This window comes from Alligator mississippiensis, chromosome 4 (genome assembly GCF_030867095.1).
Source record: "Alligator mississippiensis isolate rAllMis1 chromosome 4, rAllMis1, whole genome shotgun sequence".
NCBI lineage: Eukaryota > Metazoa > Chordata > Crocodylia > Alligatoridae > Alligator > Alligator mississippiensis.
The window spans coordinates 46,240,442-46,264,732 of record NC_081827.1 but is presented as its reverse complement, the minus strand read 5'-3'; the positions used below and the strand labels follow the sequence as shown (position 1 = coordinate 46,264,732).

Genomic DNA, 24,291 nt, shown 5'->3' with positions numbered 1-24,291 from the left:
TCCCCAAACTAGGATTAGAGTGCCTGCTGAAACCACCTGAGTTATGAATAGGGCAGATGAGGTTCCAGTACTGGAGTAAGAATAACCCATTATGACTGAGAAGGCTATAGTTAGGAGTAATAATAGGAAGGCCCTCCAGGCTAGGGGGTTGTGCAAGGGTTGAGAGGCCTGCCTGGGCAATAAATGGTTGACTCATGAATAGATCTTCCAGGCTAGGGTTAGGGATACTAAGGGGAGGATTCCTTGGGCTAGGAGTTGGATCCCACAGTCTACCTAAACACTAACACCCCTAGAGCAATTTTTAGGGTTACTCAGAATAGGTGTCCTCCAGCTAGGGTTAGAGGAGGGACAGGCAGGGATTCCAGGTAAGGATTAGGACACGGCTGGAAGATCTGTCTGAACTAGGGCAAAGATTAGTCATGAGACAAATTAGGGTTACTCAGGGAAAATCTCTCTGGTTATTTAGGGTTATTGTCCCCAAACTGGGGTTAGGATTACATAAACCCCTCAACCTAGAGTTGGTCAGAGTAAGGTCCAAGGGACTGTGCTTGGAGCACAAAGATCCAGGTCTCCAGGTATTTTGATCAATCATGGTAGGGGTCCCAAAGCTAGAGATGGCATTTTTTTCTGTAGGGTAGGATTACAGCATGGCGTACCATAATCTAAGGCAGGTACTAGTAGCACTATGCAAACTAAGATTAAGACAAGATCCCTTCCAGCCCTAATGTCTATGAAATCGGCTGCCTGGGCTACAGCTAAGGGGCTAAGGCTATGGCAGACTTATATACAGATCTTCAGCTAATTGTTAATGTCAAGGCAGGCATGGAAGGGCTCCTCAGGCTAGTTCCTGGGTTAATCAGGACTTAGTGTGCTAGGGTTTGAATTAATCAGTGCAGGTAGGAAAATGATTATGGCAGAAACAGTAATTTTCCATGCAAAAGTTTGAGTTAGAGCTTTTAGGGTGTCCCAGGCTAAGGTTTATAATTCTTTGGCTAAGAATACGTGGGCACACTTTCCCAAGTTAGAACTTTTAGTGTTCTCTGGGCTAAGGTCTGGATAACCTCTCCTAAAACAGGTTTAAAGACTGAGCCTGGGAGGGCTAAGATGAAAGCGTTATGTTAGAAGTGACAGGGCACCTACAATGGTATTACAACAAGCGTAAAGATGGTTTCCCAATCAGGCTAGGGTTGGATTACTCACATTAGTGCTCCCCAGTCTAGGTTGCTTAGGATAGGGTCACAGTACTACAGGAGGTCCCCGAGGTTTGGGACATCATGCCCCTCAAGCTAAGGTACCCAAGCTAGTCTGCCCGTCTCCTTGGGACAGGGGCTAGTAAGGCTACACAGAGTGAAGTTTACTTCAGTTACGGTCCAGGATTCTTTACAGTAGGTCTCACATGGTAAAGGGTTAACATTTCTTTGACAACTCTAACCTCAAGCACCACAAGAAAATTCCATTAGGCATTATTTCATTGCCTAACATGCTAGACCATATTAATGAAACAGTGACCAAAATAAACATTCCCTGATTGGTGGTATGGTAATGGGGAGAGTGGGATCAATCACTTTTTCACAGCATCATCCAACATCCAAAATCTAATCCAAAGATAGTGATAGTTCTACTCCAGTGAATGATGGCTACAAAAGAACCAAGTACACATGTAGAGTTTCAAAAGAAATTGAGGAACTTTCTAATTTAACAAATTCTTGAAACTTTAATTCCCTTATGGATTTTTCATAAAAACTAACAACCAATTTCTACATTATTGTGATAAACTGACATGAATAAGGAAATTTAAGATTAACTGGAAAAAGGCAAACACTTTCTTCAACTTAAATTTTGGTATTTTAAGACAATAGTGATTTATTGTCTACCAGATCACACTTTACTTTTTTTTTTTTTTTTTTTTTTTACAAGTCCAAAACAAGTGGAAAGATCTATACAATTGTGATACTTCATAAAAATGCACTCACCACAAAACATGGTAGTTGTTAGAGCAAACACACTTTTCAAGAGCTTGGCTGATTTTAAAAATAATCCTAAGAAATACACAATGTTCATAAAAATACAGTAAAATGCACTTTTCCCACCTCAATAAATATATTTTAACTCTGCATCCATTTTGTGACTTGAGTCACCAGAGAGCTCTTAATGAAGAAAAAGACATAGTATAATTTCTTCTTCTAGGCTCTTACATTTATTGCAATTACATCCAGAACAATAAGCCAGTAGATAAGAATTTTGCTGTCTTTCATTTTTGCTCGGAAGGGTAGAGGAATGGGAGAAGGTGGGGTAAAACTATAAAAGTTATTCCCAAGTTGATCCATACCACACAAACCATTCCAAAGAACAAACTCGGTTTAAAAAAAAAGATTTTCTAGAAATTAGATCACATTTAGAATAATAAAGTCTATAATCATGGTTTTTAAAACCTCTGTTTAATATGTGGGTTTTTTTAATCAAACAGTTATGTTAAAAATAGAGGTTTTAGAATATCTTTAAAAGAAACAGCTAAAATAAAAGTGCTGTTAGAAAATTGTACCCCCCCACTTTTTAACACGTTGCAAACTTTAACCCATTTACTTGAACTGTAATTCTGATTCACACACACATAAACACACACTTACTTATATGAATGTATATCCCTGATCATTTTAAGACATTTTCCCAATGGCTTAGTTAAAATATGTTTAAAAGTCTATTTCAGCTGAAGTCACATTTTGCTTTCCCACAAATATAGCAATTTTTTTTTTTTTAGAAGACAGTTTTTTTTTTCTGTGATACATTTTTTTAAGAATGTCATTAGCACTAACAGCATAAGAAATAGTGTCTTACACAGTGTATATCCTGTGACAATAAGTTAAATATTACTGTGCCCAGTGAATCCTTCTCATATGCAAAATAATCATTTCATGGTTTTCTAAAAAGCTGAAAGACAGTTCTTTTGTTCAAGTGTCCTTGCATGTGAGCCTCTCCATCTGTTCACAAGTCATTATCTGAAATAGATGAGTAAGACTGAAATAGTTAAAAATACCCAAGATGAACCTGAAGGGTAGAAGAGGCAAACACACCAACAAATAGTTGCGACTTCTCCAAATCATTTGCAGCACTTATAATTCCTCCATTTCAAAATGTGTGTTAAAGCTGTTTGCCATGGATGTATGTTCAAAGATCCTTGTCAGGCTGGGTTTCAGTAGCTCCACTGAATGACAGGACAGGTGTTGTGAGGTGTCATTCTTCAAGGACATCATTTGATCTGTCCCAGGATCTCTTCTATCATAATACAGAGCCCATAGCAAAGTAATAGTGAGGATCATAGCCAGAATCTGTGTAACTCCAATAGAGATTCCTAGAAACCGCAGCACTTGCAATTGTTTTGTTCCTCTCAAGAAAGTGTACATTTTTTTCCCACAACCCTGTGAAACAAAATAAACAATTAGTCAAAATTACTTACATCTTCCTCAGACTTCCAATGGTTTACCTTCCTTTAGCTAATACTGGCCATCTGATGCATCATGGTATATCTCCATTCTTCTTCAAACCACACTTTTTAAAATTACTTTGCAGGCTTCCTCCCCCACTAACCCAATCCTATCTCAATGTTTTCTCACATACTAATGGCTTTAAAGTATCTAACAAGCTCCCTGTGATCTGCTTTATACTTTACCACTCCAAAGCCCTGCTCATCTAGTCTACATGCCTATCAACAGTATGGGTTTTATAGGAAAATCAAATAATTTCCAATATTTAAATCTGCTTCACTAAATTCTTTCTTATTCATCATTTTATCTAAACTACAGATTTAAGGTTTTTAAGTTTGCTACAACTATCATTATCTTTTAATCCTGAAATCAACTTTATTTTAATATCCTTTTGATTTTCCAGAACAACACATTTTTGTAATACCATGGACAGAAATTAAAAGAACAGTCTAAATAATCTACAAATTGCATAATCTATTCAATGTTTCTTCAGAGTTTTCTTTTCTACTGTATTATCTACATGTATTATGCATTAACTTTTATTTCAATAGAAAATGGCTACAGAGCAGAAAACAATGTTACATTCAGGCTTTACAGTCACAGTACTAAACCAAAAGGTCTTTCTGACTGTAGAAGTATTCAAAGAAGTAACCTTTACAGAAGGATTCTTGATCAGTTCCTGGAAAATACTGGGTACAGATAGTACTATTAATCAACAAATACGTGTTTTGCTTGTCCCATTTTTTATTCATAAACTAGCAGCCTCTGTTCACTTCAAAATAACAACAAATTAATTTATTTAGATTTGATCCTCGGAGCTCCTCATTCCAAATAGCCAGATACAGATGCTTATCTGTACACAGAAGCTGTTTTGCGATTTTTAGATTGTGATACCTTCAAGTCCTCAACTATTTCATTACTCAGCTACTTTGTCCAGGGCCAAATCTGCTATTTCTACTTAAATATAGTAATGCGCTCAGTTTATAACATTTTTTTATAGATTGCTGAATATAAACTATTAGCAACCATAACTGTAAAGTGACAATGATACCAGTGATACTATGAAAAATTGCACCAAAACTTTTCAGTATATAATGAAATAGTTTGGAACATCTTCCCATCATGCATAACACTATCATCCATCTCACTTAACTCCCTGTTCAACAAATCATGCTTTCTCCTCTGTGACATAGTGCTGTTATGGCAATTCAGGGCTGTTAAAGCATTTAATCCTGGAGACTACATCATCATTTTATTTCTATTGTTCTGTTCTAAGGGTTTTTTTATTATTAGTGCAGGAACACCTAGGAAGCCCAGTGCTGTAAAAAACAAGGAAAAAATAGCTTTTGCCCCAGATAGCTTACATACTAAATATCATATTAGTAAGATTGCTGTATGGACTACCTCTCCTTCCATTTGTGATAACAGGGCATCTCTGCATGAATGCCCAATGACTGGTACATGGAAAAAGTACTATAGGAGAAGTACTACATTTTAAAAACAGCTGAAAACAAATTCAAAGAGCCAGCACCATCTGACCAACCAGTTCTCTACAGACCACAGCAAATGTCCTACAGTTCTAGAAATGCCAGTAATCACTGAACAGGATCTCTCAGACTAAACAAAAATATCCACTGATGAGTCACACTGTGCTCTTTCTGCACAAAAATCATTGTGAGGTGCAGAGGAGCCTTGCAGAGATTTCTGTAAACCATTTCCACTTATGAAAGAGGATTCTGGGGAGGGGGTAGAGAGAATGAGGGGTCTCATGGAGCTGTAGGAATGGAAGCTGTCCTGTGGGAAATCCTATCAACTCCACTGCTTTCTCTCTAACAACATGGCTTCACTGAGTCACTGGCCACATCCTTCAGCAGCTGCTCAGTAGAACCAATGGGAGGTAATACAACTCCAAGCTGCTCTCTGTCCAGATTTCCACTTTGAATCAATTCCGGGGCTTACCAGGAATAGTGCTGGGGAGAGTGGCAGATCAGCTGTTTCAGTCTAGCCCGTACCCATCCTACCACTAATTTTTACAGAGCTTGATCTGTATAGAGATTTAGGAGGGTCTTCAGTACAGCACAAGAAAGTGAACACTCAAAGGCAGAGATCTATCTGCATAGGACAGTGCCATGGAAGCACAAAAAGAGACAGTAGCAGTTGGAAAAAAATCAACAACCCACCAGACTGATCATGTTCAAAATTTTATTTCTGTGATATGACCTTACTAAGCTATTTGAAACAGTCTTCATATGATATCTGAGCAATGGCAAAAAAAAAATAAGTCTCCAAACTGAGCATGATCCTGTTAGCATTTCAATCATGCTAAAAGGCTCCAGAAACCAATCTTTATTCAAAATGCCACAGTGTTAAGTTTGCTCGATTAAAAGCCTGATTCTACACAAGCTCCAGAACTCCCATTGAAGTCACAGGGCTCATAGTTAGGATCTGAATTCAATTCCCACATTCTGCAAAAAGAGTTTCAGAATGCATTCAAGTACTCAGACATCCTTCTTGTGCCAACCACATTAACAAGACACAGACATTTCACAAGTTCATCCTGTGAACAACAACACAGGTAAGACTCAGACAAGAAAAGAAAACAAGTCTGTTGGTTTTTTTTTTTATTTGAAAACTAGATCTTTGCAGCAAAATACTTTTAACTGAACTTGATGCAGGCATTTAGGCATCCTTTCCCTCTGCTAAGATGCACGGTTGTGATAATACTGCTTTCCAAATTTGTTTTTAATTGGAAAGAAATTGGCTGTATTTTAATACTTTTTAGATAAAGCTGAAAGACTAAGGTACATGCTGGTCGCAATTTAAAAAATGCTCACCCACAGCAGTATTCAAATTCAGTTCATTTGCAGCCTAAACGAAACTACCATTAATGAAGAACAATAGCATTAATCCCTCCATCTCCTGCAAAACAGATATATAACTGAGACAAATTATACCAGATCTATCTAGGCTGTCTCCTTCCACTTAATGATGCTATTGCATTTCTGCTCTGATTCACATTCAAAATCAGATTCTAAAACAAAAGAAATATCAAGCCATCTCTGTTTTCCCCACATGTATATGCTTTATTAATGCTTAATAACACTGCTCTTAGATGGTAGCTTAAAATTAATAAATACACAAATATACTCAGGAACAAATCCCATGTTAGTGACAAACCAATGCCTCCATAACCATTTGTAATGATCATTCAGTATGGTATTGATGTTTCAGGTTTACAAAGTTATCAATTAAGGGTTCTACTCGCATCTACTGTACCACAATTTTAAACCTATGGTAGTTTAAAAGGGCCTTAAAGGGGGGGGGGGCACTTTTACTACTGCTTTAATGGCAGAAATAGTGTTAGGTTATTGAATCAGGTTTTGGAAACTTACTTCTATGCTAAAAAATGACCATATACAATATCATCAGCTTACTCCACAGATCTACTTCATACATTTATTTCGAATGGTACTAGGTTACAACAAGGAAAGAATTTTTTTTGCAATTTTGCCTCCCTGAAGAGTTCATCTTTTTGATTTTTGTGCCTGGTCCTTTAATTTCTAACCATGACTTAGACCACCTTGATTTGCTAGGGAAAGTTCTACTATCTATGAAGGCCAACAGAAAAATCTAATATTCGCCACATCCAGGCCCTATATTTCTACTGGAAGAATTGCTGCTCTCCCAGTATAAACTGCAAGTGTTCAATGTTCATTCAATTTCTCCTGTGGGAAACATGCCCCCTTTAGGAGAAAGATCTAGTTGTGAAATTGAAAGAACTCCCCTGCGAGAGAAACTCTCTTACAAGACTGAAGTCTGGTCTAGTCCAGGAGGGAAGTATTGCTCCCTGCTCATCCTTTAGACTGATGTCTGAGGGAATGAGGGGAGCACAGCAGAGCAAAGCCCCCTGTCTGCTCCTCAAACTGGGAACCCCAGTCTGAGGAGCAGGTAGAGAGCAAGGATTAGCTGCTCTTCTGCTTTGATCACAGTCCGCTCCTGAAAAACCTCATTCCAAACATGTTTCAGTAAAAACCCTTCTATGTTACACATTATATGCTTGGAACATACCAGTAACATGGACAGGAGATAGTTTGAAATATCATTTGAAATATTCAAGCATTCTCTCTCTCTACCTCTTGATAAAGGTCACTAAGGTCTTCATGATGTGCCTGCTTGGAACATCCTGGGAACTCTCTAACACAACAGGAGTCAGGAGGCCAGTCCATCTCTGTCATTTCCAGCCAGTCAGTGAAGTACACTACTCCACAGCACTTAAACTGCAAAGGAAAGATTAGCCAGGATGAGTAATTACACTATGATGTTCCTTGGTCATAAAAACTATTCAGCAAACAACCTTATCAAATACAGATTAAACCTATTTAAATAATTTGCATGAACCCAACATATATGGGATACTACTGGTTTTCTCTGGCAGCCATGTTTTATTGATTACTTTACTGTGCCCAGAGATCTAACTAAAATAAGATGGAGATAGAAGTAGCCAATAGCCAGTTACATTGCACTGCAATCTGTCCTTTAAGGCCAGGGACAGGAATTACACAAACTGGTATAAGTGATGATCATAAACTGATTCAAGTCTGTAACACAACAGAAGTCAGTGAACATAAACTGCTTTCAAAATGGCCAAAACCAGTTTAAGATAAACCTGGATGGATGTAGTTTCAGACTTAGTTGATTTAGGCTAAATTGTTTTACTGAACTTCTGTCCCAGATCCCCTCCAAATTCAAATTTAATTCACATTCCCTCAGCATCCCAGGATGCTTTGTACTTCCCTGCAACCTCCACCCCTCCTCCTTTGCAAAGTGAGCAGGCTAGCTTTGGCCCAAACTGTCTGCTCCAGTGGAGCAGGGAGGCAAGCTCTAGCCCCCTCCAGCTTCTGGCCTGGGCCACTGCAGGCATGTGGCTACATTTCCAGAATCAAAAGTGAATGTCTGTTCACATGCTCATCAGTTCAATCTACACAGCTTAAACTAACCTGCAAAAATTGAATCGATTCAACCTCAGGCTATTTGACTATCGTTACTTAGCCTTATTCTCAACCAATTTGCCAGATGGTGCTTCAGAGAAATCATCCCATCAAGTATTACTGTTGTCCCTATAATGGGGAGAATGACAAAGCCCTACTGGCATGGAGTATCCCTGCAAAAATAGAACAGGCTATGGGTAAATCTGGATGAGAATGGAGACAGCATGCACAGGAAAAGATTTGTCAGAGAATGTAAAGGGGGAAATAAAAGAAAGGAAAGAGTAAAGAAATAAATAATCTAAGGTAAGACACTAAAAAAGAAAAGAAAAATGGAAAAAAGTCACTGTAGTAGGAACTCTTACAGCAACAGAAGACCCTCAGAATCAACAGGAAGAGTAACTTGTATTCTTTCATTAAAATGAAAGAAACAAATTTACTACCAAAAAATTTGCAACAGAAAAATGTCTGTTTTTCCAGGCTGTATTCAAGCCAGAGGGTTGAAAAGTGTTGGTCTCATACACACTCTCTGGGTGCCTATACACATGTTCCGGGGAGTGGGGGAGGGGAGGGAGTGCAGAAGGTGGGGCATTTGAAAATGCCTGCATTGTCTTGTGTATTCAGTGTCCCGCACTTCAAAATACCAGCGAGGACACTTTAAAGCTTGTTCAACGAGTTTTAGTTAAGCACCCACAGTGTTATTCTGAAACATGGGGATGTTGAATACATGTGACCGTGAGGCTACTGAAGCGTCCCAAATAGAACACATCAGAGCAGGTGTCCTGCATGTGTAGAGGCACCCTCTATGACCCACTCCTTTGCAATGGATAAATACCAGACACCATTCCTACGTTCTTCTCCAACATATCTTGGCTTGAACACCACTTCCTCTTCTGTTTTCTATCTATTTTAAATTCTCTATTCTATGGGTGTCAAACATACGGCCCATGGGCTAGATACAGCCTGCAGAGACAGGTCATCCAACGCACAGACTTGATGGGGGGACATGAACTTCCTGTGGCTACAGCCAAGTGCCCAGGCAAGAGCCATAGTGCTGAATCCCCAGCATCACTATGGAAAGGAGCCCAGCACCATGGCTTGTTCCTCTGGCAACAGCCAAGCACCCAGGATGCCCACCTCTTCATGCCAAGTCCCAGAATAGAAGTGAGGGTGGTCCATAGGCCCAATCCAGCCTGTGGGACTGGCCTACCCATGAACTGCTTCTGCCCCACAGGGCCAAATGAGTTTCCTAGATTTCATAGACATTAGGGCTGGAAGAGACTTTGGAAAATCATCCAGTCCAGCCCCCTGACCCAGGGGCAGGGAGTCAGCTGGGGTCAAAGGATCGCAGCAAGATAAACATCCAAATGTTTCTTAGGAGTTCAGGCGGCAGTCTGTTCCAGGCCTTGGGGGCTCAGTCAGTAAAGAAGTTCTTCCTTATGTCCAGTATTAAATGGTCTGGGAGGAGTTTGTAACTGTTTGAACTTGTCTGTTCACCAGAGCGCCCCAAAGGATGACATTTCCCCAGATCCTGATGCACACCCCTTATATACTTATAAGCAGCCGCCAGATCCCCCCTGAGCCTGCAATTTTCCAGGCTGAAGAGTCCCATGCCTCTCAGCCTCTCATCATAAGGCCTGTTTTCCTGCTCTCTGATCATGTGCGTGGCTCTCCTCTGGACTCTCTCAAGCTTCTCCACATCCTCTTTAAATTGTGGAGCCCAGAATTGGATGCAGTACTCCAGCTGTGGCCTCACCAAGGCCAAATACAGCAAGAGGATAATATTCTGGGATTTACTTGAGAAGCATCTATAGATGCAAGCCAGAGTTTTGATCGTTTTACCAGCTGTGACATCGCATTGGTGGCTCATATTCATCTTCTGGTCAATCATAACCCCCAAGTCCCTTTTGGCCGTGGTGGTAGTAAGCATAGCACTGCTGAGCCTATAAGTGTGCTGCAGGGGTGGGGTTTTCCCCAAGGTGGAGTACCTTACATTTTTCAGTGTTGAACGCCATCAGGTTTTTGTCTGCCCATTTTCCAAACCTGTCAAGGTTGGCCTGGATCACCATCATGTCCTCAGGTATGGACGCTTTATCCCAAAGTTTGATGTCAATGGCGAACTTGGCCAGTCCGCTTCTGATACCAATGTCCACATCATTGATAAAGATGTTAAAGAGTATAGGCCCCAGGATGGAGCTTTGGGGGACCCCACTGGTCGCGGAGCACCACGAAGATTTACTTCCATCAACTACCACTCTCTCGGTCCGACCTCAGAGCAAATTCCCCAGCCATCAGACTGTGATGCAGCCGAGGCCACAATGGCCAATTTTTTCCATGAGATGATCATGGGACACCAGATCAAAAGCTTTTTTAAAGTCAAGATATATGATGTCAATCTCTTCTCCCTTGTCCAGGTGATATGTCACCTGGTCATAGAAGGAGATGAGATTGGTCAGGCAAGACCTATCCGCAACAAATCTGTGCTGGCTATCCCTCAGGATGTTACCATCAGCCAGTTTGTCAAGAATGGTCTCCTTGATTTTTTCCAAAATCTTCCCTGGGATAGAGTTCAGGCTGATAGGCCTGTTGTTCCCTGGATCTACTTTCCTTCCTTTGTTGAAGATAGGCACCACATTGATCTTCTTCCAAACTTCAGAAACTTCATCTGAGTGCCACAAGTTCTCAAACATCTGTGCCAGTGGCTGAGCCATGACGCCTGCCAGCTCCTTAAGTACCCTGGGGTGTAAGCTGTCTGGGCCAGCTGACTTGAAGGTGTCCAGCCTCTCAAGGCGTTCCTTCACATGGTCTACATTAATGAAGGGTAAAAATTCTCCCTCACCCTGGCCATCCCATACCATATTGAGCAGGGCCATCCCTTGGGGATGGTGAAAAACTGATGCAAAATACCCATTAAGCAGGTTGGCTTTTTCCTGGGCGTCAGTTGTCCCATATGGTTTAGTAGGGGCCCAATGTTACCCTTGCTTTTCCTTTGGTTCCCCGCATATCTAAAAAAGGACTTTTTATTGTCTTTGATACATGTAGCCAGTTGGAGTTCAGTCGCAGCCTTGGCTTTCCTGGTTCAAGTTTGACACCCTTGATCTATTGTCTTGTCATAAGCCAAATCCTAAATTAGCTTTTACCTACTCTCCACACAGGTAAACAGTGAATAAACAATCCATAGGAAGTGTTTGAGGAGAAAACAGTTCAAACCTTTAGCCCTTCGTTATCCTTCCTAAACTTATTTTCTTTTCTGTTTCTGTTCTCTTGTTATCTGCTCTGTCAGTGACCTCCCAATCTCAATTTTCTTTCTCTATCTCTGCCTTCTCAGCCACAGGTTCAACCATTTTGGTTAGCAGATCAGCAAATAATGCAAGAGAGGAAAAGGCAGAAAAGCTGAGATAAAATGGATATAGCATCTTTTCTGGAAGTCATAAAACAAAAAAGACAGAGTTCACAGCTGATAAAAACCAATCCTTTATGAACTAAGAAATTTGCATTCCAACTTCATAAAAACAGCCCTATGCACGGTTCCCAGTCATGCACACAAGGCTCTCACATACAACATCTCAGCAGTGAGTAGATAAAAATAGTTTGCATAATGCTCAAAAATGAGACCACACCAATTAGGCAGCCAGCAGGCTGTAGTGCTAAAACAGCTTGTCCAATTAACTTTAGCTTTTCTCCAAATTGTCTCTTCTGGTCATAGACTGAACATAAGAAATTTCACTATAAAGGGGCTTTTTCCCAAAAAAGTTAGGATTTGGGTTTTGGGTATTTTTTGACAGGGAAGTTCTTTTTTTCATTTTGTTTAAAATCATGTTTGAATAGAAACAATTTTCCAGTATTACAGTCATCCCATACTTTCATACAAGGATACTGTAAAGCTGCATGCATGGAAATCAGAAGCACTATAACTATGAATTGTTTATAGTCACTTCAGGTAGAGAAAAATTAACTTGTCCAATTAACTTGTCCAATTAACTTTAGCTTTTCTCCAAATTGTCTCTTCTGGTCATAGACTGAACATAAGAAATTTCACTATAAAGGGGCTTTTTCCCAAAAAAGTTAGGATTTGGGTTTTGGGTATTTTTTGACAGGGAAGTTCTTTTTTTCATTTTGTTTAAAATCATGTTTGAATAGAAACAATTTTCCAGTATTACAGTCATCCCATACTTTCATACAAGGATACTGTAAAGCTGCATGCATGGAAATCAGAAGCACTATAACTATGAATTGTTTATAGTCACTTCAGGTAGAGAAAAACAAAAGACTTTCAGTCTACCTATACATGAAGGATTACTTTGTTTCTTGTACCATTTGAACAGTTTTAGCAGAAAAAATGCTTAAAGTCTTCTAAACCTTTATTTATTCTTTCTTGCAGGTTCTAACACAAATAGAGACTAATCAAGTATAGTCAGGAAATGTTTAAATAAACAGGAAATCTGTATAACAATGATAGATTTCAACATTTCAGCATGGGCAACACAATGACAGGCATTTAAGTAGTTCTTTTCCTGCACATGAACATATATTTGGGGTTAACGACTTTTACCTTGTGCACTTCCATGTTTCAGTGACATAATAGTTCATTCTTCAAAAACAGATCTGTATTTCAACAGGCTATGAAGCAAAGATGTGAAACTGCAAGCCAGTTTTTTTCCCTCCTGGTAGCAGGAAGTAAAAACTGACCGTTTTATGGAAATACAGCCCAAAAGACAGTATTGGCAACTGCTTAGACTGCCTTTCATACTCCTTTCCAGCCAATAACTCAAATGTAGCAAGTCTGTAGAAAGGGAGCTAAAAATCAGAGCATGTAAGAAAAGGAGTGCAATAATGCTAAAATATTGCAAAGAATGTTTGTTTTCTAAATGTAAGGTAGAAGGGGACAACTTTTAATTCTTCTTTCTTTAATTTTCCTGAAGAATACAAGGAGGTTAGGGTTTCCAGCAAGTAATTATTTCACGTTAAGAGTGTTCTTATTTTTTGCTGCATGTGTATATATATTGCAAGCTTCACCCAAAATTAAATTAAATTATGCATGCACCTACAAAACAGAATAGGAATACTACACACTATGATAATACAAATTATACAATGAATACTATACCACCACCTGTTTTTAAAACTTACTTGATTTGCAAATGTAATCCAGAAACTAGGTTTTCTAAATAGGGGCAACTACATTCCCAAGGTTGGTGAGGTTTTTATAATGCAAGTCTATGAGTCATTAATTTAAAAATATATACTTTTATCTCTAGATATAAATCAGATGCAAATATAGCATAGCATCTCCTTGGAATAATGAACCAATTATGAAAAAAGAAAAGGGGAGATGAAATTATGAATATACATAATTTCTATATGTTTAGAACCTGCAAAAGTTTAGGATGGTTAATGTCATATGCTCTCTTGATGAAAGCACCAATCCACAGGCCTTCATTTAGCTTACAGGAAAAGTCTCACCTTTTCAGCTTTTCCTTCAACAGGAAAGTACCATTTACTGAGTTCACACTATTGTATTTAATAAATCAATTATTTTCTTACCTCCCTTTGAAAGAAATTCCAAGCATGGGTAAGCCACTGGTATCTAGGTAGGCCATAATTGGTCATCCTGGCTTTTAAAGTGACCATATCTGACCATTGTACTGGGACCTGAAAGGAGACAAAATGTTTCAAACAACTAGAAAGACTCAGAGCTGTCTAAACTGATGGTGCTCAACCTTTTTGCCTGGCCCATCTGCGGCCCAGATCTAGCCACTGCTCCCAATCCAGTGCCTGGGCAGGCACAGAGGTAACCATCTGGCCCATGGGGGGAGGGCGAGGAGGGGGATTAGGCTGCAAGCCAGCCCCAATGCAGCCCCACAGAGGAAAGAAGCTTTACCCCACCCCATGGAAATGAAAGGCAGCACTGTGCGGCCCTCCCCCTGTGGGGGAGAAGAGGTGTGACCCAGCCCTGCCCCAATGGGAGGGAAAGGGGCATGGCTAGGCCCCAACACAGGCACACAGGGGGAAGGGGCATGGCCCAGCCCCAATAGGAGGGAAGGCAGCATGGCCAGGTCCCAACCAGCCCTGCGGGGAGGAAACAGGGTGAGGCCTGGCTTTGATCCAGAAGCAGGGAGCGGGGCCTGGCCCTGCCATGGAATGAGGCATAGCTTGGTTCCAACCGGCCACCCAGGGAATAGGGTTTGGGACTTTGGCGGGGGGGAGGGTGGCCATAATAATGGCCACTGCTCCCCTGCTCCCAAATTGCCAGACCCATGGGCCAGAGGTTGAGCACCCCTGGTCTAAACCTAGTGCCTAATGAATCTTTATTTTTATTTATTCTGGCATACTTAATATAAATTAGTTTGATTGCTTCATTTCAGCAAAAGAAGACAATTATTCCATTCAAACATTTTCACAGCTTTATTAGTATTAATAAAAACAGCAGGAAAACACTAATCTCTATCCTTTGCTTGTTTAGAAATCCATTTATGTGACACAATAGGGGACGAACATATCAATAAATGAAAATATCACATTTTAGAGAGTTTCAGAGGCCTAGTATAAAATTCAGTTAAATGACTGCTGATTTGTATCAGATAAAAGTCCTGATCCAAGGCCCACTGATCAGTGGGAGTCTTTCCTCTGATTTCAGTGGATACAGACACAAGTCACACATGCACATTTGAGTGCATCCCATTTCAGCACATCCTTCAAACACATTCATGATTAACTGTATATAAGGTAGCAACTTTTGCTCAGCAAGTCTTTTTTGTACACACAGATGTTGTGTTGAAATATGTACGGGGAAAGCTACTTTGAAGTATTCTAAAAAAATGGAGTATTTTTAATAGTTTACTTTTTCTTTTGTCTCTAACCCTGACCCGATCAGCAGTGTGTAAGTAACAAAATAAGCAAGCTGTTGCATTTAGCACAAAAGTGAGCTAAAGTTTAAGATCAGAAATTGACTTCTGTTTCAGCTGGACTAGCTTTATGGTATGGCAAGCTAACAAAGGAGCTGAATTCTTTAACATAGTTCTCCAGGTACACATACCATTCAGGTTATTTTTACTTTATTCAACTCATCATGTTATTTTCACCCTTGTTCAGGTTTACTAACTGTACTGAAACAAATCACAATTTCAAAAGTAACCTTTAATTTCAAATATTTGGTTTTAAAAAAATCCAACTATTCTAAAGCCACCTTCTCAATACTATAAGAGTATTAACAAGGGGCACAAGAGGGTATAAAAAGAAACTCCTTAAGTGACCAAGGATTGAACGAACAGGGGCAAGAAACTGGGCAGTTTGCAAGCAGTTCCTGGGTCAGTTTGCTGCCCCCCTCTCTGAAGCAGAGACTTTAAGGTAAGCTCTTCCTTTAATTAAGAGCAACTAACCTACATATATGTAATATAAGTAGATAAAACTCATCTCATCTGTTCCTCCAGGGAACACACTCTTCTGAAACCAACCTTTCCATATGGCTAATATGTAATCTCCTTGTTTAAACAGTCCAGAACAAGGTGGAGTTGGCTAAGGAGTTTGTCTGGAAATTCTCTCACCTTCCTTTACTGTAAGCTTGGTGAACAGAAGCAGTTTAGCAGGGAAAGGGGAACCTTTTGAGACCAAGGAGCAGTGAACAGGCCACCTTTTAAGGGAGTTTGTTAGGGAAGATTTGCCTGTAAAGAGGGGCAGGAAGAGAGAGGTGGCAGATTAAGAGACCCAGAGAAATGGTTGGAAGACATTGCAATGCTAAATCAGTGCATAGCTGCACAGATGGTGTTGCCAGAAGGGTTTCGGCTTCTTTGACCACAGATGTTATTCCAAGGACTGCTAGGAAAAGATGGAATCCACCTGAAAAAGAAAAGGAAGAGCATATTCGCAGACAGGCTCACTAAGCTAGTGAGGAGGGCTTTAAAACTAGGTTCCATTGGGGGTTAGAGACCAATACCCTGCGGAAAGCTGGGAATTGGCTGACCTTGAGGAAGCACAAGCAGGAGGAGGCAACAGGCCCTCTCATTCTTTCTGAGAAAGTAGGGCAATCAGCTATTTACCACAGGTGTCTGTACATGAATGCACAAAGCCTGGGAAACAAGGAGGAAGAACTGGAAATCCTCATACAGTCACAGAACTGTAATGTAATTGGAATTAGAGAGACTTGGTGGGATAGCTTGCAAGACTGTCATGCACAGGTATAAAATGCTCAGGAAGGTCAGGCAGGGGAGAAGAGGTGGAGAAGGAAGAGGATGAGGAGGAGTTGCGCTTTATGTAAAAGAGCTGTATAATTGCTCAGAGCTCCAGTGTGAAACTGGAGATAGGCCTCTTGAAGATCTCTGGGTTAGCGTCAGAGGAGAGAGCAACATGGGTGATGTCATCGTGGGTGTCTGCTACAGACCACCAGACAGGGAGGAAGTGGTGGATGAGGCTTTATTCAAACAGAAAGCAGAAGTTTCCCTATCACAGGCCCTGGTTCTCCTGGGTGACTTCAATCACCCTGAGATCTGCTGGGAGGGCAATACAGCAGTGCACAGGCAATCCAGGATATTTTTGGAGAGTACTGGGGACAACTTCCTGGTGCAAATGTTGGAGAGGCCAATTAGGGGCCATGCTCTTCTTGAAAACAGGGATGAATTGATGAGGAATGTAGTAGTGGATGGCAACTTGGTCAGTAGCGACCCTGAGATGACAGTTCCTTCTTTTCCTCAAGTTTATGAAGAGTAGCAGCTAAGCAAGGACCCTGAACTACAGAAAAGCAAACTTTGACTCCCTCAGGGAACTGATGAGCAGGATCCCCTGTGAAGCCAGTCTGAGTGGGGAAGGAATCTAGGAGAGCTGGTTGTATTTTAAAGAAACCTTACTGATGAACAGGCACAGGAACAAACCATCCCGATGTGCAGGAAGACTAGCAAGTATGGCAGAAAACCACTTTGGCTTAGCAGGGAACTTTTCAGTGAGCTAAAACACAAAAAGGATGCATACAAGAAGTGGAAACTTGAACAAACAACTAGGGAGAAGTATAAGAGTATTATCTGGGCATGCAGGGATGAAGTCAAGAAGGCCAAAGCACAACTAGAGTTGCAGCTAACAAGGGACGTGAAGGGTAACAAGAAGGGTTACTATTAGTATGCTAGAAACAGGAGGAAAACCAGAGAAAGTGTGGGTCCCTTACTGAATGGGGGAGGCAACCTAGTGACAGAGGATGCAAAAAAGGCTGAAGTACTCAATGCCTTTTTCACCTCAAGTGTTCTCAGGCAAGGTTAACTTCCAAACTACTGCACCTGTCAGCACATTTTGGAGAGGAGGTGAGGAGCCAACAGTGGTGAAAGAACAGGTTAAGGACTAGTTAGAAAAACTAGATGTGTACAAGTCTGTGGGGCCAGATGTGATCCACCCAAAGGTGCTGAGGGACTTGGCAGATGTGATTGCAGAGCCACTGGCCATTATCTTTGAAAACTCGTGGCAACCAGGTGAGGTTCTAGATGATTGGAAAAGGGTAAATATAGTGCCCATCTTTAAGAAAGGGAAGGAGGAGGGCCCAGAGAACTACAGACCACTTCCATCCCTGAAAAAAATCAAGGAGCAGGTCCTCCAGGAGTCCATTTCTAAGCACTCAGAGAAGAAAGTGATTAGGAACAGTCATCCAAGGAGTCACCAAGGGCAAGTCATGCCTGACCAATGTGACTGCCTTCTATGACTCTGTGGACGTGGGGAGAGTAGTGAAAGTGATATACCTTTACTTCAGCAAGACTTTTGATATGGTCTCCCACGTTTTTGCAAGCAAGCTAAGAAAGCTCAGACTGGATGAATAGACTGTAAAGTGGACAGAAAACTGAGTGGATCACTGGACTCAAAGGTTGGTGATCAATGGCTTAATGTCTAGTTGGCAGCTGGTGTAAAGTGAAGTGCACCAGGGTTTGATCCTGGGGCCAGTTTTGTTCAATATCTTCATCAATGACCTGGAAGATGGCATAGAGTGCGCCCTCAGTGAGTTTGCAGATGACACTAAGCTGGGTGGGGGGGGAGTAGTAGATAGCTGGAGGGTAGGGCTAGGATTCAGAGTGGCCTCGACAAATTGGAGGACTGAACCAAAAGAAATCTTATGAGGTTCAATAAAGACAAGTGCAAAGTCCTGCACTTGGACAGAACAATCTCATGCACTGCTACAGGCTGGGGGCTGACTAGCTAAGCAGCAGCTCTGCAGAAAAGGACATGGGGGTTACAGTGGACAATAAACTGAATATAAGCCAACAATGTGTCCTTGCTGCCAAGAAGGTTAATAGCATACTGGGCTGCAGATCAAGGGAAGTGATTATTCTCTTCTATCTGGAGTACTGTGTCCAGTTTTGGGTCCCCCACTACAGAAAGGATGCGGATAAATTGAAAAGTGTCCAGCAGAGAGGAATGAAAATGGTTAGGGGGCTGGGGCACATGACTTCTGAGGAGAGGCTGAGAGGAGTGGGTTTACTTAGGTCTAAAGAAGAGAAGCCTGAGGACGGATTTACATTCAACTACCTGAAGGATAGTTCCAAAAAGGAGGAATCTAAACTATTTTTAGTGGTGGGAGATGACAGAACAAGGAGCAATGATCTGAAGTTGCAGCAACGGAAGTTTAGGTTAGATATTAGGAAAACAAGTTTTCATGAGGAGGGTAGTAAAGCACTGGAAGAGGCTACCCAGAGAGGTTTGGGAATCTCCATTCATCAAGGTTTTTCAGATCCAGGTGGACAAAGCCTTGGCTGGAATGATATAGTTAGGGATGGTCCTGCTTTGAGCTGGGGGTTGGATTAGATGACCTCCTGAGGTCCCTTCCAATGCAAATAATCTATGATTCTTTGATTTATCCAGATTAAAATGGGTGCTTCTAGTAACAGTCTTCTATTAAATACTTTCTGAACTTTAACAGGTTTTATTATTTCTTGCTTATACCACACTAGCTCCAAGGCCTCAAATCTTCATTGTGCTAGGTGTTGTACGAACATAAAACAAGAAACATTTCCTGAATGAATTATTTCAGTCCAAACAACAGCATCCATTGACATGTGACTACATTATACTCTTTACAGAGTTCTTCTGCAATTCCTCATGGAAACTACATTGTCTTCACACACACATGAAACACCTTGAAGGTACTGGGAATTCTGTAAGCTTTTATTTTTTATTCTCAAAGATTTTGATCTTGCAAATATCCATATTAAAAATATATCTTATCACTATAGTGCTTAACAAGCACCTATGAAATCCAGAATGTCCCAGTTCCTACTTAAAAATTGTATGTAAGATCATGACAATAAAATAATTTTCCTCTGTACTCAACATATTTCTCTTTATTTTGAGTTAAAAATCAGTGCTTTGATTTTTTTGGATAATACTGGATACTACTGCAGTTCAGAGCATACTTGCTTGACTCCTTTGTTTAGTTGAATCAAATCCAAAGTTACATGTGTAATAAAGGTATCGTGCTTTTTGTAAAAAATGAAAAGCAGCATACACGAATGCAGAAGTCAGAGGAGAAAATTAAGTAGTAAACCAAAGCAGACTAAACCCAATTATAATAACATAGTAACAATTATAGAGCTAAGAAGGGATTTTAAAATCTTTATCTTTTGCAACAAGAACATCAAGGTGACAAATGATTTGAACGCATCTACTAAATACATCTCGGTCAACCAATGCACTTCAGTGCATGCCAGAACGTGTTCATGGGAATCGTATGTCTAGCTTCATTCCTTGAGAGGCACCTTTGTGGAGAGCGTGACCAATCTAAAAGTAGAGTTTATGGTTTGATTTTCAAGCATGAAAACTCAAAATGCCTAGTCAACTGTTTAATTTATATTTGTATTAATACATTACTATCTTTCTAATTTATATTTGTATTAATACATTACTATTTTTCTAATAAGCATGCAACTCTGACTGCAGTTCAAGTAAGCTGAGAACCTGTGCCAGCTTTTCAATCTTGTGGGTAGAATAGACTGGTCATGGGGCACTCTTTTCATACCGAGAACTCTCATAATATGGAAGCCAAACTGTTTATACAGGAACTCTTATGGCAGAGTTGTCCATATGCTAAGCAGGGCTCAGAGTGGGCTAGTACATGTGGTTATGCCACACCAGTGCTGTTTGACAGCAATTGCATACCCACACACACCAATGCTAATTGATTTTCTATAACTCAGTAGGGGTTCTTGTGATTTTTTGCAACACTGAACCCATGTGACAGCAAGACACCCTGACAGAGGGGTTTTTCTTCATCGTTCAATGTGAAAGAGTAATAGTAATCATACTCTAAATGACCATTCTTTATGTCAACCAGCTTTGTGAAATGACCTGTAAATAACACAGAGCCATTCCAAAAAGTAGCGCTGACTTCAAAGATGCTGTTTCAGGTAGGATTGGTCTCAGAGCATGGCAATCAGTAGCCAGACTTAGTGACCAAAGATCTGAGAGAATTTTGTACTGGGTTCACCATACAATGCAAGCAGCATTAGTATGAGGAGAAACAGGGCAAGAGAACAGCAAGATAAAGACTGGACAAAAAAGGAACGAAAACAGGAGGATATGTGGGAAAGTGAAGGAGAGTGTGAGAAAGTGTGTGCAAAATAATAATCAGGAAAGAAAGGAAGCGAAGTGGCATGAGCAGGGAAGGAGGGGGGAAGTAAGTAGGAAAGATAATATTTAACACTGAGTCCATATGTATTTTTGTTCTGTTTATTCAAGGGTTTATAATCTCTATTACTGATTTTCTCTAGGAACTAAGAAAGACATGGGGAAAGTGAAGAATCTGAGCTATTTCTGACCCAAGATGCAAAGCAGATGGTAGTAGCTCTTTAGGGTATTTTGACAAGTGCTCTGGGATTGGAGGGGGGGGGGATGCTGTTCTAATTACAGCAGCTCTCAGGAGGAGCTACTCTAATTAAAATGCCCACAGCATCTCATGTATTCAGTGTTCCGTGCTTCAAAATGGTGGTGGGGGCACTTAAGTGAAGTTCATTTGGTGAGCTTTAAATAAAGCGCCCCCAATGCCATTTTGAAATGTGGAGATGCTGAATACATAAGATGGCAAGGCTGCTGGAGCATTCCAATTAGAATGCTCCAACAGACTCAATTAATCTGCTAATTAGAACGCAATGAAACAGGTGTCGGGCACATGTATAGGTGCCCTTAGAGATGACTGAGTCTAGGACCTTATTTTGATTTCTGAATCACCAATGTCACAACATATAGCACAGCTAACTCCAGCCCCAGGCTACACTGGCTTCTGCTACTGTTCCAGAGCAATTGGAATATCTGCTTCAAAGGTGGGGTCACAGTGGGACAAAGGATGCACAACCCCAATTTTCTAAAAGAGGGTGTAGTCCTAGTGCACTTGAAGGTTCCTTCATTTTGACATACCCTGCAGACATTATCCACCAATAAGAGTGCTACAGAGGCCTGAATGTTACTTTGTAGTTGTAGCCCTGGCAGAAGTCCAAAGGAGAATGGCTGTGCCTATAAAGTAAATCAAGCTTATGATCTGCATTCGCCATTTAAAAATGTATCATATCAATGTAACCTGACATTTAAGCAAAGCAGTATCTTTAATAGGTGTTATATTAGAAGCATAACACCACTCTGGAATCTGTATGGCAAGGGAATAAGCTCTGAAGCAAAATGCTGCCACATAATTCCAGAGTGCAGATCTGCCAAAAATTCCTTTGGTCCCAGGACTGCACAAATACCAAATGAGCTGCCTCCCTTTTTACTGCAATGTAATTGCTACGTACTGACTGGTATTGAAAAGTCCAGTGTCTTGGGCATACACTGGTAGCTCAGAGGAACTATATGTCCCTCTGTTCATAAAAATGAACTGAACTGAAAACAAGAGAATAAGATATAAGAGCTAACAGAATAATGTGTCAGTTTTCTTTCTGCTCAGTATTTAGCATATTTTGTATAACAGTCATAGGTCCCCAGTTTGAATAAATTAAGAACCAGTGCAGTTATAAATACTAGATGGAGATAAAATGTCTTCAGAGATTTACAGAAACCTATTTTATAGCTGAGGCATGTTTCACGTAAAACAGAGGCATTTATAGTTGGAGGAGAAATGGCTAGGCTTCTGCAGGCAGTAAGTCATTTATGGAAAGAACGTACTATTCATTTAAAACGCACTACAAAAAGATGTATCCCTCCAAAAAGGAGAAAGGTCTTGGAATAATCTTCTTCCAAATTCTCATATCTTCGCTCTGAAAAGGCAAGCCCTAAACCTGTACTCTTTACCTCAATCAAAGCTCCTATTGACTTCAGTGAGCATTTGCCAGAGGTACAACTGGCTAGAAATGATTTAATAAATAAATGAAGACTTCAGGATTTGATCCTCAAGAAAAGAAAATGTCAGACTGAACCATTTTTTTAGAGAGAGTTGTTTTCTCAGAATAATCTTTTTTTTGTTGTTTTTGAAGAAGTTAATTCTAGGTTGACAGAAAGCCATGACCAAAGATGCATGTACAGCAGTTAGAGAACAGCTAACTAATGAAAATCGTTGTTTTCTTTTGTTTCAGAATGTATCCTCCTTTTCTGACTCACCGTTACTTCCTGTTCATATGTCCAAACACCACAGGCCAGTTCAACACAGAATATCACAAGCAAACTTCCAAAGTACTGTAAAACACAGAAGAGCCGTAGTTATATATCAACATTCAAATTAATTATAATATAGCTTTTTTACCATATTAATTTAAGGACCATGTTGGGTTTTTTTCCCACAAAACTGACAGTGAAACCTTAAAATGCTTCTTTTGTAACCAAAGCATTAAGGAGTTGTGATTCATGAAACAAAGTCTGGAGTTAGCTTTTGTCTGTAAGCATGTTGAAATAATGTGACACATTGAAATAAATGTTGTGGTTTATTCCTCATTGACTTAATATGAAATATATCAAGTGTTACCATGGGGATATGAATTAATTTCCTAGTTACTTCGTAAAACAGGACTATCGTGACATTTCACACTGCAACAGTACCACAGAGGCCAATATTTCTGTTTCCTATACACACCAAAAATCCTCGTTTTCCAGTGCTCCTCATGTAATCAATATGAACCCAAATTGAGCTAATAAAATGAATATGGGATGGGTGGAAAAATATTTAAAATGTACATATAAAAAAGGAAGTTAATTAACTGTTGCTAGTCCCACATAATATTTATAAAAGCTGGTTTGGGGAATTATGAAAAGTAGAGTGTATCTGTGTGCAATATCAGTAAACTGGCATGAACTTGCAAGATGAAGTAGCACACAGGGCAAGATTGCTTTAATGCTGCTAAGGGGTAGTTCAGTTTACTTGTCTTTAAAACAAAGGCACATCTTCCATCCATTCTTGTCTCTGTGCTTGCTACCATGCAGATGTCTGAATCCCTCCCTGCCCTCAAAAGTTAAACTCAGTCTTCCTGAGCTTTTGCTTTATTTTGGTCACAAACAATTAATGACAGAAGGCTCTGACCACTTCCCTCATTCCTTGACAATTCCTATGGTTTTCATTCCCAGCTTATTTCATTCCCAGCTAAGTCTCTAAACTCACAACTTCTGATGGGCATGCTCATATACCGTTTTGATCCAGGGTGGAGTTAGAAACAACTGTTTTTTTGCACAACCACCTAAACAACCATGACTGTTTCATACCAGTATCTGCTCCTTTTTCCTTCCATTACACCTTCAAGTTTTTTTTCTCATCAAAGATACATTAACTCAATGCGTAAAACAGAAACACTACAGAACAAGTATAACCTATGCCAAATACCCAGACTTGCTCATCTTCCTTTGTTACATTCCATTCCCTGTCCATTGTCTGTATTTGGTCTTCTAGA

At 40.2% G+C, this 24,291-nt stretch overlaps 1 protein-coding gene across 5 annotated transcripts in view; it reads right to left on the bottom strand.

Moving 5' to 3' along the window:
* Window positions 1-1,694: 1,694 nt before the first annotated feature.
* The window catches only part of TSPAN12 (tetraspanin 12), an 85,663-nt gene continuing 63,066 nt past the window's right edge, over window positions 1,695-24,291 (bottom strand). For 4 of the 5 annotated variants that reach the window (XM_059725941.1, XM_059725942.1, XM_059725940.1 and 1 more), the window contains 4 exons: window positions 23,015-23,089; window positions 14,012-14,119; window positions 7,616-7,759; window positions 1,695-3,416 (listed from right to left, as the gene is read on the bottom strand). In XM_059725941.1, coding sequence (XP_059581924.1) covers window positions 3,111-3,416; window positions 7,616-7,759; window positions 14,012-14,119; window positions 23,015-23,089 — 633 coding nt within the window. In that variant the 3' untranslated portion in view covers window positions 1,695-3,110. The remainder of the gene's footprint in view (window positions 3,417-7,615; window positions 7,760-14,011; window positions 14,120-23,014; window positions 23,090-24,291) is intronic. The other variant, XM_059725943.1, reaches the window with a different exon arrangement.